Genomic DNA, 21957 nt, shown 5'->3' with positions numbered 1-21957 from the left:
ACAGGGTCTATGACACTCCTATGAGGTTTATAGGCTGTTGGTCCTATAATCCTGACTACCATTAAGTAGCTTTCAATCTAACTGGCAAACACATATGAAATTAATAGACTATACATAACAATGTACACAAAATACAGAATAAAAAATAGTATCTATTATATATTCCCACATAAATGTGACAGTTATTTTCCAGTTAAGAAAACGGGTTTGGGGTGCCTGGGTGGCTCAGTGGGTTAAGCCTCTGCTTTCGGCTCAGGTCATGATCTCAGAGTCCTGGGATTGAGGCCCACATTGGGCTCTCTGCTCGGCAGGGAGCCTGCTTCCCCCTCTCTCTCTGTCTGCCCCTCTGCCTACTTGTGATCTCTCTCTGTCAAATAAATAAATAAAATCTTAAAAAAAAGAAGAAGAAGAAGAAGAAGACGGGTTTATAGAAAGGTAGATATTAAGGTATATTCTACGGACCCAGAAGAATGTAGAATTGTCAAGAAGAGATGCTACCAAGTTCCAGAAATGAGATAATATTTGAGTAATGGGTCAAAGGGATCACTTTGAACCTCAGAGGAAATCTACTATATTTTCTTCTATAAAGAGAAAATTTCCTGAAAGAAGCAACTGATATTGACAGGAGCAATAAGCAGTAAAACAGAAACTGTGGTTACCACAGAGCTCTTCTGCTTAAACAGACCAATAGGTGAAAAGAAAAAACCAAATCTAGGAAACTAACATACTCTTTGGGAGACCATGAGACAATATGATGAAAACTTAACATCAAGTTTCATATAGATACTACTAAAAAGCTGTCAAGCAACAATATTTGCTAGCTTCTATGGGTCTACAAAGCATAAAGTATCTATTGAAATATCACACACCTAGCTTCTTGCACAAAATAACCAGTGCTCATATTCCACTTTTCTAAGTATCATGAAACATCAAGATAACTAACAATGATGTTCTCAAGTAGATCACTCAGAACTGGCCTCATGTTCACCAATGAACTGCTGTTGTGACAGGATTCAGTGCCTAGCAGGATACCAAAGCAACCACGATTCAGTAAACCAATTTGGAAATTAAAATTCAGACAGTTAAAAAAAAAAAAACAGAAACAAACAAAAATTAGTCTAAGGATTAATTGAGTAAGGTATAATTGTCCACCTAAAGATGATACAGGTAAAACTCCAACCAATGGACAACGTTGATTTCTGTTTTTAGCATCAGAGTCAGGTTTTAAAATTATTTTGTTAAGGCTTCAAGCCAATCCTCAATTTAAGAGGCAGACTGAAACTTTCAAAGACTTGGGGTATACAGGAAATAATCAAAGTGAAGATTCATTTATGCTCAAGGCAAATTTTATCCTTGCACTTTTCAGTTCCTATTATGCACAGAAGTCATAATACCTATCCCCTCGAGGAGCTCACTATCACGATCAGTGTGATATATATCTCTCAAGATACAGCAACGAATGACAACAATTAGGAAGAAACACCTTAAAACCTACAAACAAGATCCTTTAAATGACTGGAAACGAGTGATCTATGACTGACACATCCACATACTTATGCAGATATATGCATATATATTTATATATTTGTATATCAAACAAATATGAATTTGTATATCAAACACCTACATATATTTGTGGGATGTTTCACCCTACATATAAACCACATTACAATGTGGCAGAATTTTAATTGAAACATTTCCTTTATTTCATATGTCACTATTTAATTTACTGGATATGAAGCCCCTGTTTTCCCCACAAATTTGTGATCTCTTTGGGAGATAGACCTCATTTTACATTCTTTATATTCTTGCCTGAATCCAAGGAATCAATAAACTAATTGATTTTCCAATTTACTAAAAGTTAAGTGGAAATCTATTTCGCATATGCTATTTCTGTTAAAAAAAAAAAAAAGAAAGAAAGAAAATCAAAGTCTTGTATTTTGGTATAAAAATGCAGATTGGGGGCACCTGGGGGGCTTAGTTGGTTAAGTGCCCAACTCTTGGTTTCGGCTCCGGTCATGATCTCAGGGTCATGGTCTCAGGGTCGTGAGATGGAACCACATGTCGAGCTCTGTACTCAGTGCAGAGTCTGCTTGAGGTTCTCTCTCCCTCTTCACACCCCCTGCATTATCTCATGCTCTTTTTCTCAAATAAATAAATAAATCTTTAAAAAAAAATGCTGACCATTCTTTCAATAACGGTCTATATTCAAAAAGAACCTTCATTGCACTGCATACTACATACACAGATGAACAGATGGGTAAATGGATGGGTAAGTGGATAGATGGAAAGATGGGTGGATGGATGATACAGTGCATGGTCCTGTATGACTGGCCACTCAGCCTTACCTTTGAGATACTGATTCTAGGTTTTCCACTGATCTATCATGATTTTAAGAATGAAGCCCTGAATCTTCCTCTCTATATACACATTTTGGAATTCTTAATTAAGGGAGCTAATAAGTTAAATTCTGGTTAACTGAGATTTTTTTTTTTTAAAGATTTTATTTATTTATTTGACAGAGAGAGATCACAAGTAGGCAGAGAGGCAGGCAGAGAGAGAGAGAGGAGGAAGCAGGCTCCCTGCTGAGCAGAGAGCCCGATGCGGGACTCGATCCCAGGACCCTGAGATCATGACCTGAGCCGAAGGCAGCGGCTTAACCCACTGAGCCACCCAGGCGCCCTGGTTAACTGAGATTTTATTGTATCCTTGGAATATCTGGCACTTATAAAATCCCAAGGATTTAACAATAATCTAAAAAGCCCCAAAAAATATACATACCAAGTTTTAAATTTACCAGTCTAACTAAAATATTCAGCTTCTTTCCTTTAAACTGAGAGTACCATTGATTAATTTATGCTGATGGGCTATTAAGCTTAATTAATTTTGGAAAAATTGAGAAAAAAAGGGAAATGGGTGAAATTATGATTAGATATCAGAATGCAGTTTATTAGAGAAAAATTCCCAAACCTTCTTGATAAATGCTACTTATAATTTTGCCAAAGTTTTATGTCTTTGCAGGCAGAATGGTAAGTACATAAGTAGAAAAAAACAGCTATATGCCACATGGGTCTCCTTTGCATGAAATTGCCTGGAACTATGGAGGATGCACATTTGGAAAGAACAGGGTATAAATGAATAGCCTGTCACAGAGAACAATTTTGAATGAAATCCTTCAATGAAAAAAAAGTTTTATTTTTCCCTAAAGAATTTTGTATTTCATGAGTCATTACTTATGTATGAAACTTTATTTATCTCTTAGGTTCACAATTCAGTGCTCTATTCTATTTCCTCAGAGCAAATCTCTAGTAATACCTTATCATTTAAATAAATTTACCTGGCCAGTCATCCAGAAATCTGTATGACAAACTCTTCTTCTAACTTGAGAATAGGTTGGGAAAAGTATGTAAGTTTGACTCAGGACTTAGAAAACACATATAAGATATTATTATATAAAAATGTTAAGGAAATTCGTAATGCAAACATAAAGAATCTTGCTTGAGAATTCTCAATTTCACAGTTATAACTCTGCTCCTAATACAATATCTAGCACATAGCATATACTCAATAAATATGTAGTGAACTGAACCGAAGAGAGCAAGACAGATGCTCCCCGTAGTGTGGAACTGCAGTTACATTGATGCCATGTCTAGCACTTGGCCAAGACTAGATTGTAGGATATAAGAAAGAGAAAAGTCAGGGGTGCCTAGGTGGCTCAGAGGGTTAAGCCTCTGCCTTCTGCTCAGGTCATGATCCCAGAGTCCTGGGATCGAGCCCCGCATCGGGCTCTCTGTTCAGCGGGGAGCCTGCTTCCTCCTCTCTCTCTGCCTGCCTCTCTGCCTGCTTGTCATCTCTCTCTGTCAAATAAATAAATAAAATCTTTAAAAAAATAAAATAAAATAAAATAAAATCTTTAAAAAAGAAAAAGAAAAAGTCATCTCAAATTAGACAGGCCTAAGAGGAAAGTCCAAAAGTAACAAAACAAAAAAAGAAAACTAATCCAACATTCAAGATGACCATACGTTCGTGCAGTAATGAGATGAACAATCTGGGCCTGCCTATACAGATCAACCCCCTCATAAAACTCCTAGGAGGTGCAGATGGTACAGTATACAAGGATTCTGTAGTGCTTAACATTAGCCCATCACAGATGGCTAGCAGTTGTTAACAGCCAACTAACCATTCAAATGTCTAAAGGAAATTTCTCCTTGAACTGAAAAACTCATTTCAGAAATATAACCAGATCATATAAGGCACTGTTTTTCAAAGGGTGGTCCACAAACCACATCTGTCAGAATCCCTTGAGACATTAAAAATGTACATTTCCATGGACATTGGGAAGGGTATGTGCAATGGTGAGTGCTATGAAATGTGTAATCCTGACAATTCACAGACCTGTACCCCTGGGGCAAAAAATACATTTATGTTAATAAAAATAATTAATTAAAAAAATAAAATGCACACTTCCAAATCCCACTTGAGACCTACAAAATCAGAATGGGGAAGAGGAAGAAAGGAAGGGGAGTACTAAGAACCTGCCTTTCTAATAAAATCTCAGGTGATGGCACACTAAAGTGTAAGGCCTTTGATATAAATATCTATAATTATATATGTTAGTAAGGGAGATTTTCTTTTCTACTCCTGACTTTTCACTCTTTCCACTGTTCCCTTATTTCCAAGACATATGTGTTCCCATACTCTTACTCTCATTAGGTAGGCATTTTTCCTAGTTCTAAAACAGTATTTGGAAGATTCCTTCCCATTCTGTTGTGCATAACCCAGCCTTGAACTACAGTACAACTGCTTTTTCTATTGGAAATAATCTACCATGTTGTATATATAAAATCAATTCTGATCCAAATAAATACCAAACCAATTTGATCAGTGAACCATTGGTTAATGAACCATTTCATTTTTAATTCAGGTCTATTTGGATTTACGTAGTCAAGATTATTAAGCAATATTACTCAAATAAGATAAGACATATCTGATCTCTACTTGCTGACAATACCTTGTCTACTTGAGTAGTTTCTTTCAAGATCATGTTGTAAGAGTCGACCAGAGAATGATGGCGTTTCTTTATTTAGCTTGAATTCAACCTAAAAGACATATTTGGGGGGAAATTTAACAGTAAGTCATGAAGATAATTATAAAATTATGTACAATACTGACACAAGACACAACACAGATGAACCTTGAAAACATGCTGAGTGAAAGAAGAGAGACATAAAATGGCACATGGCATAGGATTCCATCTATGAAAAACTGATAATAAAAAAATCTAAAGAGACAGAAAATAGATTTGTGGTTTTCAAAGGGAGTGGAAAGGGGGAATGGGGAGTGATTGTTTAATCGGTACAGGGACTCCCTTTTGAGTGACAAAAGTTCTGGAACTACACACTGCTGATGGCTGCACAACCTTATGAATGTATTTAATATCACAGATTTGTACAACTTAAAATGGCTAAAATGGAAACTTTTATGTTAAGAGTTTTTAGTGCACACACAAACGCACACACACAGTCAATTTCATGGGGTCAGATGAAACTATGCTATAAACCACTTGCAATTCCTCCATACGCTCACCACAAATACAATGATTAAAAGAACCATTTTCTAGAAAACAAAAGCAAAAATCATATAACAAAAAGTAAATTCCGTTGAAAAAATATCAGTTTTTATCATCAGAATTCCTTTTAAGAATCCAAGTGTAATAAAACTGTATATCTAAACCTTCTAAGAAGGGTATTCTCTAAATTGATTTTAAATTATTTGATAGGACTGAGGGAAAAAAAAAACAACCTCGTGATTAGCCAGCAAAAAACCCTAAATATGTATCATAAAAGAGTTATATGCTTCTGATTCATCCATAATAAACATTATAACAGCATTTGTTCTATAACTGTATGAATTATATGAGCTGAAGGTATTTTCTCAGAACATATGTCCACTCTAGAGAAAGTAAATGGTTTGAAAAGAATCTGGACAAGGCACATAGTTCTTAGAAATACATTAGAATGATAAAAAGGGATTTTTCCAGCAAAATCAATTAGCAAAACTTTGGCAAGGATCCATTATGTCCAATTATAATAAAGAACATTTTCAATTAATCTAGCTAATTGCTATTTATTCAAGATGATCAAATGGTCTATTTTTCAAGGGTTTATTTTCACATTTAATGTAATCAACTACTGCCTCCTCGACTAACGGTGTCCTTCCGTCAACCCTCTTCATGCCCCTCCTTACCCTCCTCATGCTGTTGTTTGTAAACTCTGTCCTTCACTTTAGAGTTCCCCTAGTGACATCTACTGAACAATCTTTTAGGGAAAAAACTGAATTGTGATGGCTGGAGCTATCCAACTTGGGCAAAGGAGGAAAAATTGTTTTGTGTCTTGAGACAGTTCTGTGGGAGGTAGATGAGTAGGTCTGAGTGCTGAGGTGAGACAGGAGGGAAAGAAAAACATGTATCTCAAAAATCAGATCTAAAGCTAGAAATAATGGAAAGGCCAGCGGATATTGTATGCAAATCTGGGAAAAAAGAATCTTGTGTTTACATCTTAACTTCTAAATAGTATTAAGCCCAATATAGTTTCACTGCTAATCTATTATGTTCTCACCTGATTATAAATGGAATCTGTAGATATATCCCCCATATTATTACATTTTATCCATTATAAGATGCCATCAGTAGCAAGACATACCATCATTTTACTCACTACTAAGAAAGAAAAAAACTTTCCTAATTCGATTATGATGTGCCATCAATTTTAAGAAGAATCCTGACTTAAGACATGTTTAAATATAAAAAACAAAACAAAACAAAACCCACCTCTTGTAATCGGTGAAGTAAGAATCAGTTTTTTAAAGAGGTTTTTTTACTTTAGGTGGGCAGAGAATAAAAATTATTTTAGCTCTACTCTTTAAATCATGCTGTTATTTGTGTAGGTTATAAAATAATTTATCTTCGATTTAAATATAAATCTGCTTAAATCTTACTTTGCTTTTTTCAGGAAGCGACGATGTTTGAATAACCAGATGAAGCCCACAATTCACCTGCAACGTAAAAAATTATAGCATAAAATACGCTCTTAATTTAAATACACACATATTTCTCCCCAAACTGGTACAGATAACAAACACTTAGTATAAAACAGAATGCTTGCTTTTCGTTTGTGGTAAATGATCATGTTCTGACGATCTGCTGAAAACAATAAAATCGCGACTAAGAATTAAAAGGTTTCCCTGTGATTTATTTCCCAAGATGTCTGCAGCGATGTAACCCTCCACCTTATAACCTGAGGTATCTGACACTTGCCATTTCAAGTCTACGTAAATATCTCAATAGGACAGGTGAAGGAGGTGGAGTGCCTATCAATAATACATTTTTCCCCCCCTTAAATAAGAGAAGGGGTGGGAAACCGACTGGTTAAAAGAAGTGAAATGAGTCTTAGCCTTTCACAGCAGACCAGCTCCACCTTCTGGAAGCCAAGAACCTGGACAAGACTTTGACTACCCATCACACAATCTTAAATACCCTCCAAGTGCCTTGGTCCAGTCCACGAATCTCAAGCCTCGGTCAGACAATAGCTTGAGTGGATTCAGCGATCCTGGTCCCAATAATACAGCCCATCACCTAGGACAAAGACGCCAGTCAGAAAGAACGATACGAACGGGGGGAGAAGGGAAGGCACGAGACCCAACCTACGTTATTCGCAGCCCGGCCAGAAACAGAGCGGTACTTCCCGGGAATCATGGCAGGAGACAGTCCAGGATCTGTTAGATCTGCCTTGGAAGCGACGATACAGCGGAGACTCAGACACCGAAAGGGGTCATCTCCCAGGCAACCCGCTCAGGGGTTACCATGGAGACGACCATTTCCGGTCTGGTCCTCTCCCAAATCGCGGGGCCTACCCGGTCGGTAGAGCCTCCGCTGATGTTTGCTGGGGTCCGGTGCGTCCGCACTTCCTCGTCCTGCTTTCCTGGCCTCGTGCAAACGGAGCGGGAGTGTGGGGAGGAGGACACGGGGAAGAGGCCGGCCGCCTCGGTAGCTGTGACAACCACCACTTCCGGTCCGTCCCTCTTTACGGCCCACCTCAGTTCGGCCCGCGCGAAATTTGGATCCCGCTGCCGGTGGCGCCCTGCTCTCCGGGGAGGACCGCCGCGGGCGGACGGAGGCCGATATCCGAGCACCGCGTACTCCCCTGTGGGGCCCTAGCTCGGGACTTCCGGTGGCCGGAGGTAGGGGCACGCACGAGGCGCCGCGCCGCGCGGCCTGGCGCAGGGGGACCGGCGTCTCCCCGGCTGGGAGCGCGCGGGCGTGCGGAGGCTGAGGCCGCGGCGATGCCCGCGCGCTGCGTGGCCGCCCACTGCGGCAACACCACCAAGTCCGGGAAGTCGCTGTTCCGCTTCCCCAAGGACCGGGCGGTGCGGCTGCTGTGGGACCGCTTCGTGCGGGGCCGCCGCGCCGACTGGTACGGGGGCAATGACCGCTCTGTCATCTGCTCGGACCACTTCGCTCCGGCCTGTTTCGACGTCTCTTCGGTTATCCAGAAGAACCTGCGCTTCTCCCAGCGCCTGAGGCTCGTAGCGGGCGCCGTGCCCACCCTGCACCGGGTGTCCGCCCCGGCACCTAAGGGGGAAGAAGAGGGAGAACACGCGGGCGGCCCCGAAAAGGGAGGAGAGCCCCAGGCAGGCAGGCAGGCAGAGGCCGCCCCGCGGCCAGCCTCCTGTACGCTCCTCCGGGCCAGGAAGAGGGCTGCGCCTTCACAGGTAAAGGGACATCAGAAGTCCACCGAGGGTCGCGGAAGGACCCCCAGACTGTGGCTCGGCTGTGCCACTAGTGTCACCTGGGGAGGGTCATCTCCCCTCGAAGGGTTCCGTTTTCCCATCCGTAAGATTAGGAGGGTGCTGTAGCGGGGATCGCCAGGTCCTGTTTGACATGAACGCTGGGGAGTTACATAGTTTGCTTCTGCCTCATCCTCCCTCCCTCGGACTCCCACAAACGCACACTCTCATCCTTTAGATTATAGAGTCGCCTTCACGGTCCGCTGCAGACTTTTTAAATAAAAAGGGTCCCATTTGCGCAAATCTCAAGGAAAAGGATGCTTGTAACTGTTCTTGCTCGACATTAACCTGAGCTTTAGGAAATGATTTTAACTGCCAATATGGTGAGGGAAGGGGGGTTGTGGAGCCACGGATGAAAATGGGGTTTGCTGATATATCTCTTCGCGCCCCTCAACTTCCTCTTGACTCGCTCCCTGTAAGTTAAAACATCCTAGTGAGCTTCATGTTCTCACCTTGCCCTCTTCTGCTGCCTGACTAGTCCTCACAAGCACGGACTAGACTTGTTTTGCATCCGGGCACCAGATCTTCTTCCCACTTCCCATCTTAATGAAGACTGCCCAGCCTTCTTTGAGATAATCAAGCATCAGCCCTATCACCATCCCAGAGATTAAATTACGACTTTTGGTTGGATCTAAAAGGTATCCATTTCGAGAGATGGGAAAGTTCACCAAGTGATCGTCAGCTGATCCGTAACTGACATTTTGGCTTTGACTAAGCCCTCTTTAGCCCAGACTCAAACTTTATACACAAGGATGTCAATCCAGGAGATTAAGAATTTCCTCACAGGCCTGTAATAGTTGCTCTAGATCCAATTGCCAGACCAAAACACTTTCTGAAATACCAGCCTGCTTCCTACATTGGAATGCATGCTTAAGACACTTTTAAGGTATCCTGGTATTACTAGGATTAAGAGCAAAATTACTAACACATCCTACGTGTCCTTGCACGCTTTTTGCCTACCATACTAGTCCTATCCAAGGCCACTGTCCCTTGTTGCGCCATATACACCAGTCATGTTGATCTTTTCCATTTTTGAACATGCTATGTTCCTTCCTACCAACAAGCCTTCACTCATTTGTTTCATGTAATGCCCTGGAATTATGCTCCTCCCATTCCCCATTATCATCAATTAAGTCTTTTTACTTCAAAAATCAATTCAAACATCCTTCCCCTTTGGTCCCCTAATTATATATTTTCATTCTTCATATAGTTCATATGCTTTGGTATCATACATACTTCAATAACACATCACAGTTGTCATGAAATAATTGTGTCATTTGCTTAATGTCTGTCTTCACATTAGAATGTAAGCTCCGTGAGAGCAGGGGTCCTATCTGACATGTTCATTATTGTATTGGCAGTACCTAGACAATATTTCGCAAATTTTAGGAATTCAATAAATATTTGTGTAGTGATTATGAGACTCTAAGAACACTTTTTTGTACTATAATGGAATTTTCAGTTCTCAGCCAGCTGCCCTTCTCACCAGGCTGTGTACCAGTCAAGACATCTGCCCCTTCCTTTAATTATCTGTCCACTATCACACTCATCCAACCTTTACCTAAGCACATATATAATACACAAATTCAAATATGTAGTAAAAGGAGCATTGAACATGCCATGCACACCCTTTTACCTTTTTACTTCCTCATAATTATACCACCCTATCAAAACTCAGGAGAAGAAAAGCCAGCCTAGTGAAACAATCAAAGATTTTATAACAAAGGCTAACCTTGAGGAGATCCAGAGTACATACCAAACCTACTTTGCTATTAGAATATTATATATATTAATATATCTAGCCAACATTTCTAACAATCCATATTAATGCAATTAATATACTTGCTGTTTATTAGGAAACTAAGTAATAGTTACTTTAGAAGTATATAAGGTTAAAAAGAGTTTAGAGTTGATAGCAATATATTTTTAGCCAGGTCTGGATTGAGTAGCCCTAGAAACATTGCTAAGAAAGTACTTGTGCAACCTCTGGCTCCTTTCCCCACTCACTGTTTTTCCAATTCCAGGAGCAACTGACTAAAAATCCAATTTCCAGGCATTGTATAACATTTATAGAGGGCTATTATAGATACTGTTCTGGATAGTTGGGTTTTATGTGGATAAATATAACTGAATATTCCCTATCTGCAGGGAGCTTGAGAAAAGATTAGGGACCATCTCCCAGGAGAAAGGGGGCTCTGAGGAGTACTATGTACTATCTGATATCTTACTTCATGAGGCTGTGATTATTTTCCTTCTTATTTTTTATCCAGCTGTATTTTTTAAATTGTCTAATTGAAATGTAAAAATATGCACGGAAGTGGACAAATATTGTCATTAAATTAACACAGACTGAACAAGTGTAGCCACTAGACAGCAAGAAATCGAACACTGCTAGCAACCCAGGGACCCCTGTATCACCTGAGCTGAAGCCTTCACTCCTTGGAGAAAACAAGTTTGCTTTTTTTTTTTTTTGTAAGCCTCATAAAATAGAACCATTATATAGGCATTTCTTGCCTCTGGCTTCTTTGTTCAACAATATATTTGTGAGGTTCATCTATATAGTTTCATATATATCGGAAATTTGTTTTAATTATTATATATATTATATATAATTATTTAATTATTATATAAAACAATAATAATTGTTTTAATTATTATATTATATATATTATATTATTATATATATAAATATTGTATGAAAATGCCCAAAAATGTCTCTATTCTACTCTATTTGGACATCTAGGTTGTTACCACTTGGGGGCGATTATAAGTAATGCTGCTATATGCATTTTTGAATATGTCTTTTTCATACGTGCACACATTTCTCATGGTATATACCTTCAGTTGCTGGGACATGGTATTATGCTAAACTTCAATAAATAATTCCAAGCGATTTTTTAAAATAGTCATACCAGTTCACACTTTTCTAGCAGCCTGTGAGAGTTTACATTGTTCCTCATTCTTGCCTACACTTGGTTTCTCAGACTTCCACATTTGAGTCCTTTTGCAAGGTGTGTAGTGGTGGTTTACTTTGCATTTCCCATTTTGTAAATGAAATTAGTAAGGGAACACCTTTTCAGATGTTAATTGAACATGTGGATAACCTCTTTGGTGATATGCCCATTTTTCTATTGGGTTATCTTACTTTTATTGATTTCGGATTCTTAATAAATTCTGGCTTTCTTTGTCAATTGAATATGTTTCAAATATCTTCTCCCACTGTGCCTTTGCCTCTTCCTTCTTAATAGTGTCTTTTGATGTACTGAAATTCTTAATTTTAATGCCAACCAACTTACCAACATTTTTCTATATGTTTAATGCTTAAAACACGCTTATACTGCCTTCTATAAATTTAATTGCTTTTAATTTTTACATTCAGATCTACAGCCCATTCAGAATTGACTTTTGTTTATGATGTGAGATAGGGTTTAAGTTTCATTTTTTCCCACATATCCAATTGACTCAGCCTCTTCTATTGAAAAGACTAGCATTTCCTCATCCTATAGCATCAACTTTGTCATTAGTTAAGTTTCTATGTACACATTACATCTGTTTCCACATTTTTAAATTCTGCCCATTTATCAATTTGCATATTTTTGCAACAGTATAATAGTATCTTAATTATTGTAGCTTATATTAAGAATCAACATTTAATTAATCAATTTCTCTTACCTTCTTCATCTTCATAGATGTCTTAGGCTATTTGGGGCTCCTTAAACTTCCATATATATCTTAGAATTGGTTTGTCAATTCCCACAAATTATTTACTGGGATTTGATTGGGGCTACATGGAATTTATAAGTGAATGTGGGGAGAAAGACATATTGACAATAACAGTTCTTCCAATCCATGAATGTAGTGTATCCCTACATTTACCTGGGTTCTTATGTTCCTCTTAAAAATATTTTATGGCATTCTATGTAAAGGTTTTGAACATCTTTTATTAAATTTATTCCTATTTTATTTTGCTATTATAAACAGTATTTAAAATTTTATTTTTATGTATTTATGTAGATAAATTGATCTTTGTTGACCTTGTATCCAGAAACCTTGTGAAACCCTATTTATTCCAATAATTTATAGATATTTTCCAACTTTCTACATGTCTATAACATGTCAGCAAATAGTTTTTGATGTTTGTGCTTTTATTTTCTATTCCTGCTATGCTAACTAGAAATTCAGTACAATGTTGGGAACCAAAAAGGTGATGAGGAATCCTTTTTCTCATTCTTATTTCCAGAGGGAAAGCCTTTAAGTTTACCATTTTATATGATTTTTGCTACAGTTTTTTTTTTTTGCAGTTTTTTTACTCCTGTCTATTCCTAGTTTTTGCTACAGATGTAAATCATAAATGATGTTAAATTAGATCAAGTGCTTTTTCTGAATCTATTCATGATCATATATTTTGTCCGTTATTCTGTTATTGTGGTGAATTATATTACCTGGTTTTGAAATACAGAACCAAACTTGCATGGCTGAAATAAACACATTTTGGCCAGGGTGTATTACTCTTTTAAATATTGCTTGATTTGATTTGCTAATACTTGGGATTTTTACATATGTGTTCATGGACAAACTCAGTCTGTAATTTTTCTTTCTTGAAATGCCTTTCTCAGTGGTGCCTGGGTGGCTCAGAGGGTTAAGCATCTGCCTTCAGCTCAGGTCATGATCCTAGGATCCTGGGATTGAGTCCCACATTGGACTTCTTGCTGGGCAGGGAGCCTGCTTCTCCCTCTGCCTGCCTCTGTCTGTCTGACAAATAAATAAAGAAAATCTTAAAAGAAAAAAAAATGTCTTTCTCAGATTTGGTATCAAGATTATGCTGACTAATGTGGAGTTATTTCCTCATATCATTCTCTGGAAATGATTCTAAAAATTGGCATATAGTCATTAATAAATTTGATATTAATATTTGGTAGAGTTTGCTGATAAAGATACCAGGTCCTTACCTAGCCCTGGAGTTTTCCCTGTGGGAAGATTATTTTTTAAGATTTATTTATTTATTTTAGAGTGTGTGCACACAAGCAGGAGGCGCAGAGAGAATTTCAAGCAGACTCCGTGCTAAGAACAGAGCCCACTGCATGGCTTGATCTCATGACCTTGAGATCACGACCTGAGAGGAAACCAAGAGTTGGATGCTCAACCACCTGGACCATCCAGGTGTCCCTTGTGGGAAGATTTTTAATGATGGATTCTTTTTTTTTTACAGTTATAGGGCTATTCAGTTTTTTGTTTCTGTACTTTGATAAATTACACTTTTCTAAAAATTTGTCAAAGTTTTCAAATATATTGACCCAAAGTTATAATAATTTTTTACCTTTTAAAATGCTATATGATCTGTATGTATTCTATATGATTTTTGCTTTTTCTTTCAGTTTTTTATCTGCTTCATCAGGTGTTTATCAATTTTTATTAATCTTTTCAAGGAATAAACGGACTTCTTGGTCTTCTTTCTAGGTTTGGTTTTTCTTTTTTCCATTATTTTCTGTCATTTTTCCTTCCCGGTACTTATTTTTTTCAACTTTGATTTTTTAGTTGCTAGGTTAGATTTATATAGTACTGAGCTAAATGATTAACACATATTTGCTTCTATTTTTCCATTAAGCAAGCTTGTTAAAAAAGTGAAAACTTCACTTAAAGTTATCTGTACATATTAAGATGTGGTATTTCATGCGAAGAATATCAGAATAACCAACTTGCTTGCTTTTGTGAAGACAAAACACGAATTTCCAAATACTTTATATTTTATCCCGCTGCTTAAATTTTTAAGAAAATTTTCTAGTAGTGGGGCATCTGGGTGGTTCAGTGGATAAAGTGTCTGCCTTTGGTTCAGGTCATGATCCCAGGGTCCTGGGATCAAGGCCTCTGTGTGGCTCCCTGCTCAAGGGGAGCCTGCTTCTCCCTTCTCCTCCCCACTTTTACTCTGTCTCTCTCTGTCAAATAAATAAACATCTTAAAATTTTTTTCCAGTATTTTAAAAATTATTTTTGTAAGACTTAGGGTTTTTTTTTAAGAAGTTTTAGGTTCACAGCAAAACTGAGGGGACTATAGAGACACATGTGCAGTCACCTCCATTATCAACATCCCCACCAGAGTTGGTACATTCGTTAGAACTGATGAACCTACATTGACCCATCACTATTACCCAAGTGCCATAGTTTACGTTATAGCTCACTCTTTTTTTTTTTTAGATTTTATTTATTTATTTGACAGACAGAGATCACAAGTAGGCAGAGAAGCAAGCAGAGAGAGAGGGAGGAAGCAGGCTCCCTGCTGAGCAGAGAGCCCGATGTGGGACTCAATCCCAGGACCCTGAGTTTGACCTGAAACGAAGGCAGAGGCTTTAACCCACTGAGTCACCCAGGCGCCCCTATAGCTCACTCTTGATTCCTCTACTTTTTGAATTTTTAAAAAAATTTTTATTTACTGTTCTTGTAACTTCTTGAGAGTTTAAATTGGATCATGGGTTTCCAGAGCTTTCATATTAATAGCCAAAGAGGCATTTGAGTTTCACATGCTTATTTCCCAATTGTAGAATTCCCTATAGTGGTTTTAATATAGGAAAAACTGACTTCTGAAATGAGGATATGTTAGAAATATTTTGTGGAATAAATGTTTTGTGTGATGTTAATGATTCTACTCTAAATTAATTAAGCCTAATTAGTTTTTCTATAGTCTTTTGTGCACTTAAGACTATAAATTCCCTTGTAAGCATGGCATTGAGTCCCATAAGTTTTTTGATATAGAATATGATTCTTTAGCTTAAAGTATCCTTTTATTTTCATCCTAAATTTCTCTCTTATCTTTTCATGGGTAATTTAGAAGTGGGTTTTTAAATTTCCAAACATACAGGCATTTTGTAGTTCTATTTTTGTTATCAATTTCCAGGTCAGTTACACTGTGGCCAGACAGCTTACAGCATATGAATTTAATCATTTGAATTTATTGAAACTTGTATTAGGCAAAACATAGATCAGTTTTTATAATGTTCCATGTGCACTTGAGGTGAATGCATGTTCTGCAGTTGAGTATGTGTTCCACATATGTCTATTAATTGTGCTTACAGGTTCTCTATCCTTATTGAATTTTTGTCTACTTACTGTATTAATTACTGGGAAAGGCATGTTAAAAATCTTCCACTGTGATTTTGAATTTATGTATTCGATCTTCTAATTCTAACAGTTTTTGTGTTATGTAGTGCTAATATAGCAACATCAGCTTTCTTTAGATTAGCGTTGGCATAGGACATCTTTTTACATCCTTTTATTTGCGATCTTTCTGAATCCTTCAGAATTTTGGCATTACTCTCCTCCGATTGCCCCTTTCAAGAGAATGTATCTTTTTCCTCTGGCTGCTTCTAATATTTTTTTGTTTTCCAGTTTTACTGTAAAGTGCATAGGCATGTCTTTCTTTGTTTTTATTTTGATAAATACAAATAGCACTTTTGTAAAACCATGTCTTAATATCGTCTCTCCATTTTGGTGAATTTTCAGATATTATTTGCTCAAACAGTGCTTCTGTCCCATTTTCTCTCTCTTTTCCTCCGGTACTACAATTTATATCATATATGATACTTTCTCATCTTACATGCTTTGTCTCTTGTGATCTTTTCTATAATTTCCAAACTTTAGTCTCTTTCTGCCTCATTTCAGATGTTTTCTTTTAACTTATATTCCAGCTGATCAATGATGTATTTGGAAATTCTGTGTTTTAACCTTTTAATATGAAGAAGAAATAATCAGATATGTGCACAAAAGATTTATTTTCAAAAATTTCTAATATAGGGACGCCTGGGTGGCTCAGTGAGTTGTACCTCTACCTCTGGCTCAGGTCAGTTGGGCCTCTGCCTCCGGCTCAGGTCATGATCTCAGGGTCCTGGGATCAAGCCCCACATCGGGCTCTCTGCTTAGCGGGATCCTGCCCCCACCCTGCCTGCCTCTCTGCCTACTTGTGATCTCTCTCTCTGTCAAATAAATAAATAAAATCTTTTTTAAAAATTCTAATATAGATTATTTTAATAGGTTATAGTGTATCTATGCAATAGATGTTATACAGCCATAAAAATTATGTAGAATATTTAATAACATTGAAACATGATATATTAAGGAAAAAACAAGGTTATAAAACAGATAATTCCAATTAAAAAAACATATATGGAAAAGACCAAAAAAGTTCTAAAATACAAAGTTGTTAGCTACAGATAAAGAGATGATGGCTAATTTTTAGTTTATTTTTGCTTCTCTGGCGCAAATTTTTCTCAGTGATAAAAATTATTACTCTAATGGGAACAGAAGTCATTTTTAAAAGCCTGATTAAGTTCCTAAAATGCCATTTTTCCAGGCATAAACCTGTTTTCTAAAGAAATATTACTTATTATAGATTTTTATAATGCTTGGCTTAGAAGTAGATACAGCCAATAGAAATTGTTCATAATTTCATAGACACAAATGAAAAGGTAAGCCTTATATTTTGATTTAAGTCCTCAGTAATATTAGGTATAATTATTCCTGTTACAAAAACACTCTTCAGGGCACCTGGATGGCTCAGTCAGGTAAGCTTCTGCCTTCAGTTCAGGTCACGATCCTGGGGACCTGGGTTCGAGTCCCATGCCAGGCTCCTGCTCCGTGGGGAACCTATTTCTTTCTCTGCCTCTGCTTCTCTCTCATAAATAAATAAATAAAAATCTTAAAAAAAAAACAAACTACAACAAAGGGATTCTTCACAAAAGTTTCTTCACAGTTTCTTTAACTTGGGTGTTAATGGCCTATGTTCCAGCAACTATGGAAGCCAGCTAAAATATTTTTCAGTGGTGATTCATTAGTTGCATAGAACACCCAGGGCTCACTCCATCAAGTGCCCTCCCTAATTCCCATCACCCAGTTACCCCATCCCCAGCACCTCCCTTCCAGCAACCCTGCTTGCTCTCCATAGTTAAGCGTCTCTTATGGTTTGCTTCCCTCTCTGTTTTCATCTTATTTTATTTTTCCTTCCCTTCCCCTGTGTTCATCTGTTCTGTTTCTTGAATTCTACATGTGAGTGAAATCATATGGTATTTGTCTTTCTGTGACTACTCAGAGAAATAATACTATTATTTAATATTTTTAATATCATTATTATATAATATTATTATAATAATATTATAAGAAATAATATTTATTATTTTATTTAGCTTAGCATAATACCTTCTAGTTCCATCCATGTCATTGCATATGGGAGATTCCATTCTATCATTCTATTTGATGGCTGAGTAATAGTCCACTATATATATATATATATATATATATATATATATATATATATATAGCCACATCATCTTTATCCATTTGTTGATGGACATCTGGGCTCTTTCCATATTTTGGCTATTGTGGACATTGCTGCTATAAACATTGGGGTGCACATGCCCCTTCGAATCATTATGTTTGTATCCTTTGGATAAATACCTAGTAGTACAATTGCTAATGTTACCATCTAAGAATCCAAGTCCTTTTTCTTTCTACCTTTTACTTCCCCCACAGATCAAAATTTCCATGTCACATTGTAATTTTTCTCAGGAAGGCATAAAAACATTAAAGTCAGCCATATTATTTTGTTTAAGTATTTCTCTATAAAGTACAAAAGACCGATGATGAGGCTTTCCAGAATAATGCTACTGCTAGGATATCCAATAATTTAATACAAGTAGTATTAGCTCTCACAGCTATTGATTTAGGGAAAAATAATGAGTTGTAAGCAAATAATAACTTAAATATTTCTGTTTACCCAGAATGTTGGCAATTTATGATTTACAAATAGTAAACAACAGTATGGCAGAGTTCTTACGAACTTGGACTTTGGAGCCAACTTGCCTGGGTTCCAATTCCAGTCTTCCTAATATGTGACCTTGAAAACTATTATTTATACTCTTTTACTACTTCTCCCTTTTGAAAGATAAAACCATACTCATTAGGCTACCTTTGATATGGTTCTCCTCTGGTTTATATTTTTAGATTACATGTGAAAATGAAGTTAAACAAACACAAGTCCCTGCTAATAATCTATCTTATGGTGTCACTTCAGTACCTACTCACTGTGAAGACGGCCCAGTGCATAAAAGTACACAAATGTCTCTGAAAAGGCCCCCTCACCGCAGCGTTGGTACGTTTGGACTCTTCAACTGACTGATCATTGAATTGATCTTTTGTATATGAAAGATAAATAACAAGCAAAATGTAATTCACAGGCAAATGTGTTTATTCTCTTTCAGGTATTCAGGCCAAAGTGAAAGTGTTCGGAAAACAATTGTGTAACTCCACTACTCAGACCGAGGGATTGCAGTCTAGAAGTGCCTCCGTCTTTGACATTTACTCCAGTGACCCAGATGCAGACTGGGATGTCAAGAGTGAGCAGAGCGATTTGTCTTATATAGCAGTGCAGGTGAAAGAAGAGTCCTGTTAAAAATGCAACGTCAAAGGACTTGATGTCCCATAGGTTTTCAGATGTTCACTCACATAATTACTTCTTTGCTCTTGCAAATCTTTCACTTTGGGATAATTGAGTATCAGCAAAATTGGTTCAGCTCTAAGGCAAAAATGTGTCCACCTGCCAAGATAACGAAGCTAATCCTGCCCACAAACCTCCCCACCTCCTACTTTCATCTCTTGTTTCTTTTTTCTTTTTATCCTTTTGGTGGAAATCGAGATATAAGACAACATGCACAATAGCATTTCCAGATCAAGATTAAGCACTGAATATTTAAGCTTACTGCAGAAGCAACACTCATATGGGTCTTATAGGACATTCACAAGTTAGAGTGTCACTCTTCTAAATAACTTGAAGGTAGTAGTAAGCACAGGCAAGTGTGGTACTATGAAATGATTTGGGAGCCAGGAGACTTATCCTTGATTATTACTTTTTTATGTTGTATATTTATTAGTTTGCCCATTCATAATACTATTGGATCTATAGATCAGTCCCTATGAGCATTTCTGGTGAAGTTATGGCTCTTACAGAAAATTTTGGAAGGGAATAAATTTAAACATGGATAGAGTTGCATATACTTGGATTGCCTTGTTAATGAAATCTACTTGCATTGGTTCCTATTACAACGAACCAATGAGCTTGATTAATTTAGATTGAAATTATTAACATCATGCAAAAAAAAAAGTATTATATTTCTAACATATCCCAATTTCAAAAATTGGGTTTTTCTCATTAATACCATTCTATCAAATTCTACATTTGGGAACTAATGGTGTGAAACATAGCTGCCCCATCTGCCATTTACCAGGAAAGTTTCTAAAGCAGTTTTGTACCATGAAGTAATTTGTTACAGTTGTTTCTGAGAAACTTACTATAATTCTGATCTTCTACTGAGAGTAATAAAAATAAATGTCCATTTTATACCTCACATGTCTTGTTAATTGCGCATGATTGGAAGACCTTGCATGCATTTTATCCTAGAAGGTTTAAATAATATACCAAAGTGATTTTCTTTCAAAGCTAATTTCATGTGTGACTTAATTTGAACGGTATAATTTTATTAAAAAGAATAATAAAATAAAATATTAATAGAAGTGAGCCTGAACAATGATTATCTAAACACATAACACTATTGTTGTTGTTGTTGTTGTTACTGTTTCTTTGGCTTGAATTTGAGATGACTACTTGGTGTTTTGAGAGAACATTGTGTTTTAAAATTAAGCATATAAACCTTCTGAAGCTAAATGCTATCAGTAAGTACCTGTTGTTCGTTTCTTGAGCTTTTAAACAGCCTACCACCTTAATTAATTACAATCATATAATTAATAAAATAATTAATTATAATGAATGTCATATGCCCTTTCATCCCCAAATTTCACTGCCAGGGGTTTACTTCATTTTTATGTGTTAAACAACTTTGACAACCATAACCTATCTACCTTTCTTCCTTCCTCCCTTCCTTCCTTCCTTCCTTTTTTTTTATTTTTTATTTTTATTTTATTTTTTTTAAAGATTTTTATTTATTATTTATTTGACAGAGAGAGAAATCACAAGTAGGCGGAGAGTCAGGCAGAGAGAGAGAGAGAAGCAGGCTCCCGCTGAGCAAAGAGCCCGATGCGGGGCTCGATCCCAGGACACCGAGATCATGACCCGAGCCGAAGGCAGCGGCTTAATCCACTGAGCCACCCAGGCGCCCCCCTTCCTTTTTTTTTAAACAAAAGGCCTGAACTTTATTAGTTCCCCACCAGTACTGCCCCCTCCACCACCCCCAGCCCTAGTGAGAAGCTGCCCCTGTCAGAGGCCACCAGGCCTCAGGGCCAGAGGGGCCAAAGTTCCTCAGAAGCTGCTCCTGGTCTTCCAGGTCCTTCCACTCCTCCTTGCACCTATAGAAGATGGGGCAGTCCCAGCTGGTGCAGATGACATCCTTGTGCAGGCTGCCTTGGCAGCGGGAGCATTTGGGTCCAGAGGTGCAAGAAGCACTCCTCCAGGGCGTTCCTTCCTTCCTTCTTCTTTCTCTCTTTTTCTCTCTTTCTTCCTTTCTTTCTTTCTCTTTTTCTTTCTTTCTTTTTTTTCCTTTCAGGTTTTTTTCTCTTACCAATTGAGAATTTATGTTTGCTTTGTGAATTCACATGATTTCATAATGTATTGTGCAATTTTCACTGTCCTAAAGTAATGAAATACTGGCTTTATTTTAAATTAAATATGAGGAACTTAGTTTATCTAATTTTGGCTACTTTTTGCATATTTTCAGTATCTTAATTTCTTTTGTTGCCAGAAGAGTTTAATGGGGGAAAATGAGGTACACCTCATCACCTGCCTTATCATTTTTCATTTGTTTATGTAATAAGTACTTATTAAACATACTCTGTGCCAGATAACTGTTCTAGCCACCAAGGATACATTGGTGAGTAAGATAAAAATTCTGCCCTCTTAGTAGCTTCCTTTTAGAGGGGAGCCAGACCATAAACTAAGATAGGGATGAATAATTGTAGATAGTGATTAGTGCTATGAAGGAAATAAAGCAGAGTAAGGTGTCAGAACATAATCGTAACAATTATGTTAGAACATAACTGGGGTGGGAGAGAGGGTTTGCTTTTTTAGGTAAGGTAATCAGGAAAGGCCTCTCTGAAGATTCAATATTTTCTCAGAGACCTG

The 21957-nt window shown here is 37.4% G+C and overlaps 2 protein-coding genes across 3 annotated transcripts in view; one reads left to right on the top strand and one right to left on the bottom strand.

Moving 5' to 3' along the window:
- LRRC49 (leucine rich repeat containing 49) overlaps nt 1-7888 on the bottom strand; it is a 160745-nt gene extending 152857 nt beyond the window's left edge. For both annotated transcript variants that reach the window (XM_013059344.2, XM_004758321.3), the window contains exons 1-3: nt 7706-7888; nt 6997-7053; nt 5012-5099 (exon numbers count right to left, since the gene is read on the bottom strand). In XM_013059344.2, coding sequence (XP_012914798.1) covers nt 5012-5099; nt 6997-7053; nt 7706-7753 — 193 coding nt within the window. In that variant the 5' untranslated portion in view covers nt 7754-7888. The remainder of the gene's footprint in view (nt 1-5011; nt 5100-6996; nt 7054-7705) is intronic.
- Nucleotides 7889-8118: 230 nt separating this feature from the next.
- THAP10 (THAP domain containing 10) lies at nt 8119-20646 on the top strand. Its single transcript, XM_004758320.3, has 3 exons — nt 8119-8769; nt 18831-18978; nt 19088-20646. Exons 1-3 carry the CDS (start codon nt 8341-8343, stop codon nt 19276-19278), a joined length of 768 nt encoding a protein of 255 aa, XP_004758377.1. The 5' UTR covers nt 8119-8340; the 3' UTR covers nt 19279-20646.
- The last annotated feature ends 1311 nt before the right edge of the window (nt 20647-21957 follow it).

Source organism: Mustela putorius, unplaced genomic scaffold, assembly GCF_011764305.1.
Source record: "Mustela putorius furo isolate JIRA1106 unplaced genomic scaffold, ASM1176430v1.1 tig00537243_pilon_pilon_pilon, whole genome shotgun sequence".
NCBI classification, from domain to species: domain Eukaryota; kingdom Metazoa; phylum Chordata; class Mammalia; order Carnivora; family Mustelidae; genus Mustela; species Mustela putorius.
Note: the sequence above shows the minus strand (reverse complement) of the source record. Positions and strands in the feature narration are given on the sequence as shown.